Genomic DNA, 17,132 nt, shown 5'->3' with positions numbered 1-17,132 from the left:
AATTTGTGTTACTGGTTCTTTTATTGAAATCTTATCTGTCATTTTTGAGGTAAATTATGTGGCATCAAACCTTTTTACAAATCATACTTTATCTTGAATCATTAAGGATCTGCATAAAAAGATATTCTTTATATTGTTTTTATGTTGTTCTACTTATGTTTAAGGAAGCTTATGGTTCATTTGTAATAGATTTTTTTTTGAAAGAGGAATAGCTACTGTTCTCTATGAAGTCTGGAATTAGTTTAGGGAGATTGCTGAAATTTTTCTGAGTATTGAACCCTAGAAATATGGTATACAGATATGTAGAAATCAGTGCAGCATAGAATATGTTCAACAACATAAAAATGTAATTAGAATCAGTCTGAACCACTTTCCTATAGTGTATCAGTCTGTTTTATCCTGTGAATTGTGGTATTAGAGAGATTTTTGCAGACTTCCTTGGATTACAGGAAGAACAAATCATTCAATAGCTGGTAAAGTAAAACCAGACTGCTTAATAAAGCTAGAGCATAAATATTTTGAATATAAAATGTGAATGCAAGACTCACTAGAAAAGACTGTGAAGATTGGAAAAATAGAAGGCAATAAAAAAAGAGACCGGTAGAAGACAAGTTGCTGCTACATAGCCTTGATGAAATGTTATCCATTCTGTCGTGAAAAGTTTAAAGTGGTTGAGTGACTAAACAGCTATTTTATCCATGTTTAATTGTCTTAAATACCAAAAATATGGATTTGCTATTATACTAAATTCCCATAAGTATGTATCTTACATTCAGCGTTTGAGCTAATACATTTTTAAACAAACATTTATATTTTAATAAGTAATTTTCCTTCTCTGACAAATCATTGCATGTAATTTATGTTTTCTTATATCAAATTTTTTTAAAAAGCAATATTTAACAATATTTAAAAGAAAAATTAAAATTAAAAGTTGCAGTTAATGTTGGATTGAACATTTTATTTACTGAAATATGTGTGTCTTGATCTAGGTGGAAATCAGCCATCTTAAAGCCAGGCAGAATGCTTTACAGGAGCAACTACAGAAAATGCAATCAGCTGCTCAGTCATCACAGTTAAAAACTCTTGTTTCTCCATCAGCCACTACATCATCTTCTTTTGTTCCTGTTGTTAGACATCATTCTTCTGATTTTCATAGAGATGATATGGATTTTGGAGATGCGATCTGGTCTCAACAAGAAATAAACCAACTGTCCAGTGAAATTTCTAGGCTCGAATCTGAAGTTGAACACTGGAAGCAGATTGCACAAGTGAGTCTCTTTTCTGAATAACGTAAAATAGGTTACATACATTGTATGTATTGCATTTACTTTGAATTACATACAGTATATACATTTGTATCCATCACACTATTTCCTTTCAGAAAATACAGTATGATACAAAAGTACAGAAAGGGGATGAGAAATAGGTAAACAAATTATACTTCTGTAATGCAAAAATGTTGCTGAATCTAGTTTATAGTAAACCTGTCATTACATTTCTGTACGTACTAATTATCCTTGAAAACCATCTTTGCATCTACCATGTTCCCACACTGTTTCATTGCTTTTTGCTCTTTAAAACTCTCATCTTTCTCTTTTTGAAGATTTCCTCAACCACTTGCTTGGACTTTCCCCTTCTGCTTGATTCGTTCATTTTTTTTCTTATATTTGTAAAGCACTATGGGGGCAGTATATATTGTGTTTTCCCGAAAATAAGATCTAACCAGAAAATAAGCTCTAGCATGATTTTTCAGGATGCTCGTAATATAAGCATCCTGAAAAGTAAGCTCCTAAATTATTGACTGAAGCTAACATAAATGCAATATGTAAAACACAAGACACATGTTTAATCATTGTGGTGGGTCCTGGTGTTCTGTTCATTAGACCACACTCATAGTACAGTTTGAAACTTTTGATTTATTAAACTGTTCGAGAATAATTTTCTAAAATCTTAAGATCCTTCCATGTTGCTGCTGCATACCATTATTAAGCCTAAGCCACTTTCAGCATTTTAAATTTCTTTTTTCTCCACCATCTCATTTAGTTTTCTAAGCCTCAAGGTGAAAATAGTACAGATCAGAATGAAATCTGCAAACTGCAAAATATTATCAAGGTAAAAAACAACAACATCTCTTTTCCTAAATGAGATCACTCCTTATAGTTACTATAGGCTTAGGATAATCATCTAATGCACAGACATTTATGAATGTTTTTTGAAGTTCTTTTGAATAAAATACCTCAATATGAATATAAATATAAATCTTGAAATATTTGTTCATGTTTTCTTATTAATCAAAGCAGTAATTTGCATTGTAACTTTTGACTGCTGCTTAATAAAACAACAGGGTAGAACCTCAGAATCATTCATGGACATTTCTTACTAAAAGTTCCATATTTTACTTTGTAAGTGATTCAGTCTTCAGATATTTTGCATTGTTAGTAAATAAAATACCCCAGAATGAGCTTTAAACTTTACATTTAAATTTAAAACCATAATAAACTTTAAAGTCATGAACTTTGCTTTTCATTAATTGCATATTCTAGGAACTGAAACAGAAATTGAGCCAAGAAATAGATGACCACCAGCATGAACTTTCAGTATTGCAAGATGCACATCGTCAGAAGTTAGCAGAGATAAGCCGACGTCATAGGGAAGAACTAAGTGAATATGAGGAACGAATAGAAGAATTGGAAGATCAGTTACCGAAAGGTCTTGATTGTTAAGTGTTCTACAAGAATTTTAAGAAGTTATTACCATATTAAGCATGTAAAATAAGTACCAGATTTCAAGTATAATCTTATTCCAAGCAGTACTTTATATAATTTACAAATTCTGAACTGCTGAGCACCCATAATAGATAATGACATTTTGTAGGTATAACCTGCAAGAAATAATTTTAAAAAACCATTTATTTGTTCTGACTATCCACAATTGTAAAATGAATTTAAAGGGGAACTTTATAAATGTGGGAATGATTGGACACCATGACCACGTTGATGGTTGAGTTTCTCAGGCTTATGGTCGTGGGGACCATTGAGTGTGAATTGGGCAGCTATATAATATGTAAACGAATAAACAAACAAATCTGTCTTTCTTGGGCATGAAGTTGGAAGTAGTTTAGGAATTCATGGTTACTATAGTAACTGTAGGCCTGACCTGAGCCACTGAGTGCCTGAAGTACATTAGGGTGATGGAGGTAGAAGAGGATCTCAAAATAATGGTGGGCTGACATCCAAGTTATCTATTGATTCTGTATAGTTTTCTCCTTACAGTGCAAAAGAGGGAAAGTATTCACTCGTAATGAAGATATGCATGCAGGATATATGGTTAAATTATGTGTGTTTCAAGTATTAGCAATAATTTCAAATCCAACAGAAAGGCCTTACATCTCTCTTCATATGTCTACTGTGTTTATAATAGCAATGACACTTAGACTTATATACCGCTTCATAGTGCGTTACAGCCCTCTCTAAGTGGTTTGCAGAATCAGCATATTGCCCCCCAACAATCTGGGTCCTCATTTTACAGACCTCGGAAGGATGGAAGTATCCATTAAATCAATAGGTCATGAGAAATAAAGCTTAATTTAAAACTATGAGAATATATACAATCCAGACATTTTTGCAGTGCAGCAGGCAATCAAGTACATGGCTTCCTTATCATTGGCAGTAAAAATTCTAATTTAGCCGAACCATGTCTGTGAGTTTCTGCAAGTAAAACTTGACAGTACCAGTAGAAATGTTGTAAAAAAAGCTTTACAAAGTACTTATTTTTAATAATTTATGCAAAAGAAATTAAGAAATACTTAATTTTACAAAATATTACCTTTTATTTATGTTTTAACTTTGTTATTTTTACTTATTTAATCAATATAATTATAACATTATTATACAGTACTTCTTGGTTCTAATATAAATTTATGTTTCCTTGCTTAGTTGGTAGAAATACTGAAGCATCTTCTGAAATAGATCTACAAAATGAATCAAAACCATCAAACTTGAGTGGCTTACAAAATAAAGTGGAAAGTTTAAGTCAACAATTGTCTTCAGCAGAAGAAGAGAAAAATATTCTCTTGAAAGAACTTGAATTTGTAAAAAAAGAGAAAAATCAAGTAAGAGAAGAATACGAAAGTCTAAAATCTGAATGCAGTAAATTCCAAATATCTATTCCTGAAAAACAGGCCAGTGTAAAAGTAGAGGAAGTCCCTAGTTTTATAGAAGAATCATTGAAGGCCGAAGTGGAACGATTGCAACAAGCACTACTTGGTATGAAAACACTGCAAATTCACTATAATAGCATATTGTATTTTAATGTCTGAACAAAGTTTTATAAAATATAGATTGGATCAAAAAGATTTATGCACAAAATGCTTCTTTTAGCAGTGTTCTATTTTTATTTGGTGGTTTCCTCTGCCTCTTTCAGTATTAGAAGTTGTTGTTCAAAGAAGAAAGCTGAAAAGTGGTCAATTCATATACTGCTCTTTGATTCCTAGCCCAAGTACTGTTTGTGAGAAGAACATTCATACCTAAAAAGAGCTGATCAAACTTTTCTAGAAAAACAAATTTAAGAAAAACAAAAACAAAAATCCATTGGCCTATTTGTATTACTGTACTTTATAATATTGAAAAACAATTCTTTTGGCTGTCTTTCTTCCTAACCTAATTTGTTCTGAAATGATACAAAAGATGACAATAAATGTATTTGTCATACTTAATTGTTGCTTTACTTTTACTCATTACTTAACTCCACTGTCTGAACAATTTTCGTCTAGGTTCCCACCTTCCATTTTTAGGGAAGGAGGTAGACAAGGTCACACTGCAGCTCCAGAATATCCTGGATGAAATGGATTATCTGGACCTCTTCTAGTCGGGCTTCAGGCCTGTTTGGTTAGTTTGGGACAGAAACAATATTGGTTGCGTTTGTAGATGATCTCTAGCACAAGCGTGGGATACAGGTAGTGCATCCATCCTGGCTCTCCTTGACCTTTGGGTGGCTTTCGATATCATTGACCATAGTATCCTTTTGGGCCACTTGCAGCACTTCGGGTTGAGGGACGCAGTTTTCTGATGATCCAGCTCCTTCCTCCAAGGTTGGTCCCAATCAGTGTTGATAGGGAGTAAGAGGTCTAGCCCATGGATTGTCCTTTGTGGGGTGCTGCAGAATCGGCACTCTCTCTGCTTCCTTTTAGTATCTACATAAAACCACTGGCTGAGATCATCTGAAGCCAAGTATCTTCAGTACACTGATGATACTCAACTTATATGTTCCATCATGGGTGACCCAAGTGATGCTGTAGCTGCCTTCATGGTGCTGGAATTTGTGGGGGTCTGGATGGGGGACAATGGGCTTCAGCTGAATCCTGGTAAGAGAGAGTGGCTGTGGGGATTCTTGGAATCTGGGAGTTCATCATCTATAGTTCTAGAGTAAAGTTTCACTATTCCAGACAGACTTAATGCACAACTTGGAGTCCTTCACATCTCCTGCACTCTTTTATGGATCGTGAGGCCAGTCACTCATGCCTTAAATCATCTGTCTTTTGTACTATTGCAATGCTCTCCAAATTGGGCTATCCTTGAAGAGTATTTGGAAGCTATAGCTAGCCTGATCATTTTTAGCTGCTAGAATGGTGCACATAACACCTCTGGTATGCGAGCTGCATTGGCTACTGTTTGCTTCCGAGCCCAAGTCCAATTCAAAGAGTTGGTTATCACCTTTAAAGTTCTTCATGGGTCCAGATTAACTGAGGAACTGTCTCGGCTCAATGGTATTGGCCTTCACTTTATGAAATACGTCTTTATATTTGAGATCTGCCTGGGCTGACGTTTGCTCCCACACTTTTGGCTTTCTGGAAAGGAGATACAACCTGGTTCTGCCCGTTACCCTGGAGTCTTAATGGAAGTGCTCAATGTTGGAAGTGGCTAGTGGATTAACTGAGAAGATGCTACTGCCTTACTGATCTTCCCTTATTTGCTCCTTGTCTTTGTAGTTAATCTTTTTAATATATTTTATGTTTATAATTTTAATTGCAAGCTGCCCAGAGTCACTTTTCAAAGTGATCTGAGCAGCATATAAATTTAATAAATAAATAAAATCTGAAGATATGTTCTTCTGTTAACAACTTGAATTCTCTGTGTATCAACAAACTTTCTGCTTACATTTTTACAGATGCAGAAAGTGAAATAACAAAATTGAAAACATTAAATCAGGTAACTATGTAAAAGGTAATATAAAATAAAATAAAAAAAATAATGTTCCTGAAATGGTATTATTATTGTATAGAGATAAATATTAGTTTTATGAGATTAAGCTTTTGAAATCAAGGAACCCAGTTCTTTTTTGGTTAGAATAAAAACAGTTGTTTTCTATCTTATACCATATATTTCTTAAATTGGTACTACTATTGTTCTGATGAATAACCATATGTATGCATATACTAACCTATATACATACATATATGCATACAGGCTTTAGTTAACTATATTTTTGGTCTGTAGTTCTTGCATTACCTCTGGCCACACTGTAAGTCCTACTCACATGCAAACATGTTCTTATTTATGTTTAATTTAATTGTTTTAAGGGGTTTTATGTTTTAATTGTTAGTTTTATTGTACTCTGCCCAATGTCACCTTAAGTGAGATGAGTGGTCATATAAATTGGATAAATAAATAAAAATAAGCACTATATGTTTATTTTGTTGTTTGCCAATATGTATAAGATTTCAGGATCAAATGAATCATAGTGGAATATAGCATGCAAAAGCTATGCTGTAAGTATAATTAGATTTTTGTTACTTTTTAAGATGTTAGAAAAGCTAAAAAGTGTGTTCCTATATAAATAAAAATTGTTAGAGCAACAGTTGCAAACCAGTAGCCTTCCAAAACTAATAACTAATATAACTATATAACTTATAACTAATCACCTCAGTCTAAAATAAAAATAAATAAAAATCATATTGATAGACTAAAGTTAAAAAGAAGATTATTAATGTAAAATTACAGAGTACAGGAATTAAAAAACATCAGAATCAGTGTGATTCAGCCAGTTCGCATTACTTTGGCAGAGCCGGTAGCTAATTTTTGTTGCCCAGGCCCAGAATGGACTTCTGGACGCGGCATCCACACAGAGAACCGGTTGTTCACATATTTGAATCCCACCACTGATCAGAATCCTATAAAATTACAAATAATTTTACAATGAATAAATGCTATAAGTTAGATAAGTATAAAAGGACATAAATAATACTAAAATGTATAAAACACTACAAGAACATAAATCTTTTAAAGGATTTATTAGGTTAAGGCAATTATGGTTCAACCAATTAGAACAAAAATATCAAAAGTAAATTTGTAGTTCAGTTCTATGTCAGAGCTATTGTAAGATTAAACAAACAACTCCAAGTGATGAGCCTTACCTGGGTTTCTATAACTCAATATTTTTCCTCTTCCCTCCCCTTTTTTTTTGTTTTAAGCATATACATAACTTTTAAGAAGTCATTGGCTTATTTTTTCCACAAAGACACAGTCTTTTACAGGTAGTCCTCAACTTATAGGAGTTTGTTTAGTGACCATCGAAGTTACAACGGCACTGAAAAAAGTGACTTATGACTATTTTTTTATACTTATGACCATTGCAGCATCCTGGTGGTCACGTGATTTACATTTGGATGCTTGACAGCTGGTTCATATTTATGACAGTTGCAGTGTCCCGGGTCTTGTGATCACTTTGTGCAGCCTTCCGACAAGCGAAGACAACGGGGAAGCCAGATTCACTTAACAACCGTGTAACTAATTTAACAACTTCAGGGATTCACTTAACAAATGTGGTAAGAAAAGTCATAAAATGGGGCAAAACTCACTTAACAAATTTCTCGCTTAACAACATACATGTTGAGTTCAATTGTGGTCATAAGTTGAAGACTACCTGTATTTCCAATCTAGCATCAGGCATATATTTGGATTTAACTCATTTTAGAATAAGACAGGCAATTCAGATGATCAGTTATAGAACACACACAAGTTCTTTTTTAATAATAATTTTATTAAAAATTACTACTACAATGATAACAAACAAAAAAGAAAAAAAATGATGCAGAAGAGAAAAAGAAAATAGAAAAGAAAAAAATATAAAATAAAATGGAAGAAAAAAGTATAGGGTTTCCTGCCTGAGCAGGGGGTTGGACTAGATGACCTCCAAGGTCCCTTCCAACTATTATTATTATTATTATTATTGTTGTTGTTGTTGTTGTTGTTGTTGTTGTTATTGTTATTATTATTATAGACTTTCTCCATCAGAACAAATATAAACAATTTTAGTAACAGCACCTTTTCTTAAAATGCAACAAATTATCTCTTCCCATATTCCATTATTCCATAAATAACCTTTCCATAAATAAATCCTTAAACCCTCACCATTTCAGTCCTAATCAACAAAAGTCATTAAGGGTTACCAAAAACAATAACATGTATTTTAACCTTGATCAAATAAACCAACTTTATATTCCTTCCATTTACTTTTAGCAGTCTAGATTTTAGTCTCTTCAAATAATGATCTAAAATTTGAAATGTTTTCATTTTTTCTTTGTCTCTTCTCACAAAATTCTTCAAACTTTAACATGCCTCTTTTGTAAATCCAATATAGGAAAATTAGTCCGTTCACTCTCTTGGTTGGGTATATCCCTTTTAATTATTAAGATATCAACCAGTTTCTTTTGTGTGTCCATTGTAGCATCTTTTTTCATATCATTCTTGTAGCTTGTTATCTTTAAATCTATTTTCAGATCAGTCTCAGTCTTGTCCAATAGAATTCTTTCCTCTTTTGTAACATCTTTTAAATGCAGCGTATCTATACAGACACCCTTAGAATCCATTTCCGGATCTGTTGTTTGAAAATAACCTTCAATATGTCCAACATTAAAGATCCGTTCTTCAAAAATATTCTTCAGTATGTTGAATGTTCTTCTTCTTTAATTATAATATTTTGTTCCTTCTATTTCCCCTCTAGTAACCAATCTTCAAAGTCCCTTCCTACCATGTTTTTTAAAGAATTCAAAATGAAATTATAAGGATTCTTATACGTAATTAATTCCAAAATCTTATTTCAAATTTATCTGTCCCTCAATCCCTTTGCAACTTTCTAAAATTAAAAATTTAATTACCCTTTGGCTGTTTGTTTCAGAAAAAAAATTAAGTCTTTAAACTTCTGTTTAAAACTTTTTTTGCTAAGGATTGACGGAAATGCACTTGTTGCTGCAAAACATATTGAAAAGCAGATAAGCAATTTCCAAAACTGATAAAAAAGGAAGTATGCAAACCCAGTAACACTTTGAAGGTGCTGAATGTGAATTTGAAGAATTTGCAGAAATATTTTTAAATGTGTTTTATAAATTTGATGGCATAAAATTCCATAGATTGTTAGATATTTACAGTTATATTCAAATTGATTTTATCCCATTAAATTTAAGATCTTTTTTGTGTCTAAATTAAGGGAGAAGTTAACAAAGAAATGGGAAGTTTACAACCTGTTAGTAGTATGGAAGCACAGGACTTGGAATTAAATCAGCTACAAGACATGCTAAAGAAACAACATGACTTGAATGAAAGCAGTGCTGAAAAACAAACTCTAATAGCAGAATTGGAAGAATTGGACAAGCAGAACCAAGAAGCTACCCAGGTGAGAAATATAAGGGAGAGGCAGGAATACTGTGTAATTTACAAAAGATGTGCTTTTGTGTTTAAATATCTGTGCAACAAAAATATAAAAGTTTCTAGGTTTTCCTAGTCAACTATTTTTTTTAAAAAAAATTCAAAAGCCCTCTTCAGACCTCTAACTAATATAATCTACTTTTTCTCTGGAAAGAGAAGAATTAGTATTTTTGAAAAAAGGAAAAAGTGAAAGGATAGATTGGAAAGGGGAAAAGATAGGCAAAAGGTAATTCCATTGATTTTTTTTTTAATAATAATTTTATTGATTTTTAAAATTAAACAACAAATAGTACAGATATGATGCATTTACTTACACAAACAAAAAAGATAATCCTACTCAATACGTTTTCGAAAACACGCGGCAGTCCCCGCCTTGCCTCCACCCTCATTCACTTCTTCCTTCATCCCCCTATACCCGCAACCTCTCCTCTTTCCTCCTTTCCGCCTCCTACATCCCATCTCCCTTCTCAACCACCTTATCGAGTGCAGTTTGGGGTACCAGCCGAGCATCTTCTCTTTGATACAATTCCATTATTTACCTATAATATATAAATACATCAATTTTTATAATTTCTATCCCCTAATCCCCTTCTCCCCCCCCCCCCCCCCCGGACTTCCCAGAACTGAGTACAGGAATAATCACATATAATCCAAATCTAACCCAAACAACCCATTCATAATATAAACAAGTATAAACTTACTGTAACTCTAATATACAATAATCAACTTAACTATAAACTATAAACTATAATTCCATTGATTTTTGACTGTGACTTTGCCTCCCCCCAATATTGCCCCTAGCAGATTTTGCTGAAATAATGCCCTTTCCCCTTGCTCTGATTGAACAAGATGGATACCCAGCAAAATGTCAGTATTACGAATTAATGAAACCCTGAAGGTCAGTGTTCTGCTAATGAGGAGGCAATTGTTCCCAGTTAAAAAAGTGGTAAAATGCAATGGTGCTGGACAGTTATACATTATATTTCTTTGATGATTGATATTAGTACTTTACAGCAACATAAATACAATACTTTGAAAACATTGTGAAGTAAGAGTATTTTCACTCAAAGCTTTGCTTGTGTGTCATAAATAAAAAATACTTTTTTTTATTTTAGCACATGATAATGTTGAAGGAACAGCTGGCCAAACAAAACGCAGAAGCTGCTGAAGTTATCAACCAGCTAAAACTGGATGAAAAATCTGGGAAAAAAACCATATCTATATTGGAAGCAGAGAAAATGGAATTGAGCAAAGAACTGCAAAGCCAGAAAGAAACACTGAATCAATGTACTCTTGCCCTCAATGATTTGCACATGACTAACCAACACCAGGAAAATAAAATAAAAGAGTTAAAAGAACAACTTAAAACATCCCAACATTATAGCGCCAAAAATGAACAGGAAAGTATAGAATTAAAGAAAAACCTAACTGAAAAAGAAGGAGAATGTTCTCTTCTCAAAAATGAATTAACCAAGATACTTCAGAAATCTGATATTTATAATCAAGATCATTCAGTCACTGAAAGAGAAAAAGAAATATCAGACCTGAAGGAGCAAATTTCTGAAAATAAACTATTAAATACAGATTTGGAAAAATCCATCTTGAATCTTCAAGCAGAAAAGGGGAAACTTCATTTAGTGTGTGAGGAACTTAAACAACAGTTACAAATAGCTAATAGTGAGAAGAGTAAAATTGGTTTTGAAAAAGATACTATGCTGGAAGCTTTGAAACTTGAAAAGGGACAGTTAGAAAGAGAATTAAACCAGTCTGAAAAACGATTACTGGAACAGGCTCATAAATATGAACAGACCATTGAGGAGTTGTCAAATGCACGTAATATGGATACCACTGCTTTACAATTTGAACATGAACGGTTAGTAAAACTTTCTCAAGACAAAGACTTTGAGATAGCTGAACTCAAAAGGAACATTGAACAGATGGAAGTGGATCATGAAGAAACTAAAGAGATGCTAACCACTAGTTTAGCTGGGCAAAAACAACTGACAGAGCTCATAAAAGAGAAAGAAATCTTTGCTGAAAAATTTAAAATCAGAGCTTTTGAGTTAGAGCAGCAACATGAAGATTATATTGAGAATGCAAAAAGAATTGAGGGACTGAAGCAGAATTTAGAGGAAAAGGAGAAAAGTCTTTCGGCTATGAAAGAAGAGACCAGTCATTTGAAAGAAGAGAATGAGCGATTAAAAGAACAACACAGTAGGTCACCTCCTTTGGCTGAGCCCAAAACCTTAGATATCATCACAGAACTTGAAGCAGAAATAACCCAATTAACCATACTTAAAAATAATCTGGAAGAAGAGGCGAAATTAAACAAAAAGACTTTTGAGGATCAGAACTTGAAAATGGCTCAACTACAGCAATCCCTACAAGAATACAAAAAGGAAACTGAGGACTCCAAATTTCAACATGAACAAATGAACATTGTACATAGGCAGGTGTGCATGGAGAAGGATGAAGAAATCAAAAGCCTACAGAGAACAGTAGAACAAATTAAAACGCAACTAAACAAGCAAAGAAAGGTAATTCAGCAAGATCCTCCTGACCTTTTTCAGGAATCTAAAGTTCAGACACTCAACGGTGAAAATGGGAATGAGAAACATGACCTGTCTAAGGTTGAAATTGAAAGGCTGATAAAAGGCATTAAGGAGAGAGAAATGGAAATCAAGCTTCTGAATGAAAAGAATGTTTCGCTAAGTAGACAGGTTGACCAGTTATCTAAAGATGAAGTTGGCAAACTTACACAGATCATTCAAGAAAAAAACTTAGAAATACAAGCATTGCATGCAAGGGTTTCCTCCCCATCTTACAAGCAAGATGTTCTTTTCCTTCAACAGCAATTACAGACCTATGCCATGGAAAGAGAACAAGTGCTAGCAGTTCTTAGTGAAAAAACTAGAGAGAACAGTCAGTTAAAAGCAGATTATCACAAATTAGTAGATATTGTGGCAGCTAAGGAATCAACCATGAAAAAGTTACAAGAAGAAAACCAAAAACTATTCAGTGAATTTGAAGGTAGCAGTCATGATATGTCTCGAGAAACTATAAAGAACTTATCCCGTATCATCCGGGAGAAAGATATTGAGATGGATGCTTTAAGTCAGAAATGCCAAACTTTATTAACTGTCCTGCAGTCTTCCAGTATAAACTCAGGCAGTGAGTTACAAGGAATTAATAGTAATCAGTTTGAAAAACTTTTACAGGAACGTGACACACTGAAACAGCAAGTAAAGAAAATGGAAGAATGGAAGAAACAAGTAATGACGACTGTTCAAAATATGCAGCATGAGTCTGGTCATCTCCAAGAAGAACTACAAAAGCTTCATATACAAATTTCTGTTGACAGTGAAAACAATTCCCAGCTACAACTAGAGTACAGTGGCTTAATACAGGGCTATGAACAAAATGAGAAAAAGTTAAAAACATTTACTCAAGAATTAGCCCAAATTCAGCAGAGCATAGGAAACCTTAATAATACTCGGGATATGATTCTTGGAAAGCTTGATATGGGAACGCCACCACTATTGGTAACTTCTTCTGTTGAGGGAAAACCATTAGAAGTTCCCGGTAATACTTCTTCTCAAATGTTGGACGGTGAGTGTAAATCACAAAATGAACTAGAATTCATGAAGAAAACATTGCAGGAAAAGGATTCGCTTATCCAGACTTTACAGGAAAATAATCAGAGACTGTCTGATTCTATGGCTGCATCGTCAGAGGCCGAACGAAAGGGTCAACAGGAATTTGGCTTGGAAATGAAGCAGTTAAAGGAGAAATCTGACATTTTACAGATGTCCCTCAAAGAAAAAGATCTGCTGATAAAATCAAAAAGTGACCAGTTGCTTTCTCTGAGTGAAAATCTTAGTAATAAAGAGAGTGAAAATGAGCTGCTAAAACAAAGTGTCACTAACCTGAAAGAGAGAACGCTTATCTTAGAAATGGATGTTCGTAACTTGAAGGAAGAAAATGACAGAATAGCAGGAAAAAGCCAGGAAAAGGAAACAGAATTCCGAGCACTACAAGAGACTAACATGCAGTTCTCAATAATGTTAAGGGAGAAGGAATTTGAACATAATTCCATGAAGGAGAAAGCGCTCACGTTTGAAAAGATGTTGAAAGAAAGAGAACAGGTATGCAACGAGTTTGAATTCTTCTCCATCAAAATCACAGGGGAGGAAATGTGACTGCCATTATGTCACGTTATTTAAATTCTAATGTAGGATTCCCATTTCCTATGCTGAATTCGGAAAAGTGACACCAGTTTTTTTCCCCCCACTAGAGCGTAGGTAAGGAAAATGGGGCCTATGGACTCTAGCATGCCTGTGAATGCCCACCTGACTTGAATTACTTTCTGGTTGGCCATAGGACAGAGGTAGGCAACCTTGGCTCTTTTATGACCCGTGGACTTCAACTCTGGCTCAGGAATTCTGGGAGTTGAAGTCCACGAGTCATAAAAGAGCCAAGGTTGCCTACCCCTGCCATAGGCGAAACAAAATGGCAAACTTAGATGGGCCTTAATTGGATCTGATAGTCAGGCAACATAAATTTAATACAGGTAGTCCTCAACTTATGACCACAATTGAGCCCAACATTTATGTTGTTAAGTGAGAAATTTGTTAAGTGAGTTTGGCCCCATTTTACAACTTTTCTTGCGACATTTGTTAAGTGAATCCCTGAAGTTGTTAAATTAGTTACACGGTTATCTTTGCTTGTCGGAAGGTTGCACAAAGTGATCACAAGACCCGGGACACTGCAACTGTCATAAATATGAACCAGCTGTCAAGCATCCAAATGTAAATCACGTGACCATGGGGATGCCGCCATGGTCCTAAGTGCGAAAAATGGTCATAAGTCACTTTTTTCAGTGCCGTTGTAACTTCGAATAGTCACTAAACGAACTCTTGTAAGTCGAGGACTACCTGTATATTATTTATTATCATCATGATCATCAACTCCTCACAGGGCTATGCTTGTATTCTTAAGGTTTTTTTTTAATTAACTTATATGGGAAGCTGGCATAATGCAAAACTTCAGCCTCTCAAATCAATTTTACTGAAAAGAATGTTTGGGGACTCAGGCCTCATAGGCAATTGCAGCATTTTGGGGATCTATACATGTCCAAACAAACAAAGTCTGCTTGTCTTGATGTGATATCCCAGAGCTTTAATCCTCTTGTTATTTTTATTTGTGAAAGGGAAAGACAGGAGAACTAAACCAGCTGTTAAATGAAGCCAAGTCAATGCATGAGAAAGCTGTTGCATTTCAGCAAGAGCGAGATCAAGTCATGTTGGCCCTCAAGCAGAAACAAATGGAAACGAGTGCTCTACAGAATGAGGTAAAAGGTGCAAGAAAGTAGTGAATGATAAATAGATGACAGTAACATAAGGTAACCGAAAGAATATTTCTTCAATCACATACAGGCGCAGTATTTACGTGAGAAGGAGCAGCGATTAAATCAAGAGCTAGACAGGTTACGCAATCATCTTTTAGAAAGGGAGGATACCTCCACGCGTGAAGCTTTAGCCGCTGAGGATCGGGAATCAAAGCTAAAAAAGAAAGTCCGTAATTTGGAGGAAAAGCTTCAATCTTCATCAACTGTAGTGGAAAATGTCAGGTAATAGTTTGCCTCCTCAGTAACTGCTGTTTGCATGGATATGTTTTCAAAAAAAATGGATACAGGAAACTTTACTTGCCCCAGTCATAATGCCCCTCCCCAAAAGTATTAACAACGTATCTGTGTAATAAAAGATAATAGATCAGCAATAAAAAAAAATGTACTTCTAAATATTTATGTTTTATCTGAAGCCACCAGGCAAGCATGCAGGTGGAATCCCTGCAAGAACAATTGAATCTTGTTACCGTACAAAGAGATGAGACTATGCTTCAGCTAACACTTTCACAAGACCAAGTTAAGCAGTATGCCATATCCCTCACAAACCTGCAGATGGTGCTAGAGCAATTTCAACGGGGTAAGTTAAATGTATAGGTTGCCATGATTTGTCTTTCCTTGTAATCTAAAAATGTAAATACAATTTTATTACTATTTTTTTTTTCTTAAGCGGGGCATTTTAAAATGGAAATCTCCCTCCCATTCACTCTGGAGACAGAACTAGAAAGACTTTCTTCCTGTAGGAAGAGATACCTATCTTCTCTAGTTCCAGCCCTTCCTTTTTTTTTTGGAGATCAGACCCATTGTGAACTCTGCCAACCCTCCACCTGGGCAAGCTCACATTGATTACAGATTTTGCTCATTTTGTTTGTTTGTTTTTCCATTTCTTTTATTCTGAGCTTCCTTTTCGGTAACTTTAGCTCAATGACTGACAAACTAAACACAGAAATAACACTCTCTAGGAATTCCTTAAAGCATCATATCCCCTCTTCTGATTCCTTCAGAAGAATGCAATCAAACCAAAGCTCCCAAGTCAAATGTTATAGGTTACTTTGACTCTTTCTGATTTGGCAAACATAGAAGTCAAATAAATAAAAAAACACGTACCTGTTATCACTACTGTTCGATGGCTTGGGAACCAGAGGAAATGTAAACCAAAGGCACCATTTTTTTTTTTACCACCACCTCCTGGCTCTTGGTCCTCAAACTGGCAATACAATTAATTTTTAACATTACTATAATTAAGCCCAAAATTATGGACTTAGGTCCTGCCAGTTGTTAAGCAAGCTACCATGTGAATGTGACCAATTTTGCCAACTTTTTTTGCAGTTGATGTTAAATGAACCACTGTGGCTGTTAAGTGGTTAAATGGTTGTTAAGTCCATTGTCTGCCATGGACCTTGTTTTGCCAGAAAAAGGAAGTAAATGCTGGCAAAAATGCAGTCAGGTTTTCATGTAAACGGGGGCCAGTTGCCAATTGCCCAAAATGCGATCATATGACCTCAGCGGGGTGGCGGCTGTAGGAACTTCGAATCTGGATCGTAAGTAGCCCTGGGGAGGTCCATCTTCACTTCGAACAATCATTAAGCATCTGGTTGTAAGTCAAGGACTTCCTGTAGTTCCTTCTGAAGCATCAATGACTTTCTCTTCTCCAAAGAAGAGAAAGCAAAGAAGTGATGAAGGCAAAAGGGTTCCTGATATTAGAGGAGATCCACCCCCTGTACCCACACACTCTTGACTGAAACTGGAAAAGCAGGATGTCCAATCTTGGAACCTGTAGCCAGAGGGAGCAAGCAAAGAGGAAAAAATCATGCCCATCCCTCCTGTGCGTCCTTTACCTCTTAGGACAGTGGTTCTCAACCTTTTTAATGCCGCGACCCCCAACCGGTCGTAAGTCGAGGACTAAACCGGTCGTAAGTCGAGGACTAAACCGGTCGTAAGTCGAGGACTAAACCGGTCGTAAGTCGAGGACTTTCCCTGCCCGGGAGCGCCGCACATGCGTGGTTCCACCCCCTGCACCGGCCGAG

The 17,132-nt window shown here is 35.1% G+C and overlaps 1 protein-coding gene across 1 annotated transcript in view; it reads left to right on the top strand.

Moving 5' to 3' along the window:
- TRIP11 (thyroid hormone receptor interactor 11) overlaps positions 1 to 17,132 on the top strand; it is a 41,595-nt gene that overhangs the window by 6,929 nt on the left and 17,534 nt on the right. The window contains exons 4-13 of the mRNA XM_015826730.1: positions 990 to 1,268; positions 2,044 to 2,112; positions 2,544 to 2,709; positions 3,936 to 4,265; positions 6,166 to 6,206; positions 9,484 to 9,669; positions 10,817 to 13,846; positions 14,911 to 15,051; positions 15,137 to 15,330; positions 15,522 to 15,685. Of these exons, the coding sequence (XP_015682216.1) occupies positions 990 to 1,268; positions 2,044 to 2,112; positions 2,544 to 2,709; positions 3,936 to 4,265; positions 6,166 to 6,206; positions 9,484 to 9,669; positions 10,817 to 13,846; positions 14,911 to 15,051; positions 15,137 to 15,330; positions 15,522 to 15,685 (4,600 nt within the window). The remainder of the gene's footprint in view (positions 1 to 989; positions 1,269 to 2,043; positions 2,113 to 2,543; positions 2,710 to 3,935; positions 4,266 to 6,165; positions 6,207 to 9,483; positions 9,670 to 10,816; positions 13,847 to 14,910; positions 15,052 to 15,136; positions 15,331 to 15,521; positions 15,686 to 17,132) is intronic.

The sequence above is a fragment of the Protobothrops mucrosquamatus genome, unplaced genomic scaffold (assembly GCF_001527695.2).
Source record: "Protobothrops mucrosquamatus isolate PMUCROS unplaced genomic scaffold, P.Mucros_1.0 scaffold_211, whole genome shotgun sequence".
Lineage (NCBI taxonomy): Eukaryota > Metazoa > Chordata > Lepidosauria > Squamata > Viperidae > Protobothrops > Protobothrops mucrosquamatus.
This window is presented reverse-complemented; position numbering and strand designations above follow the sequence as displayed.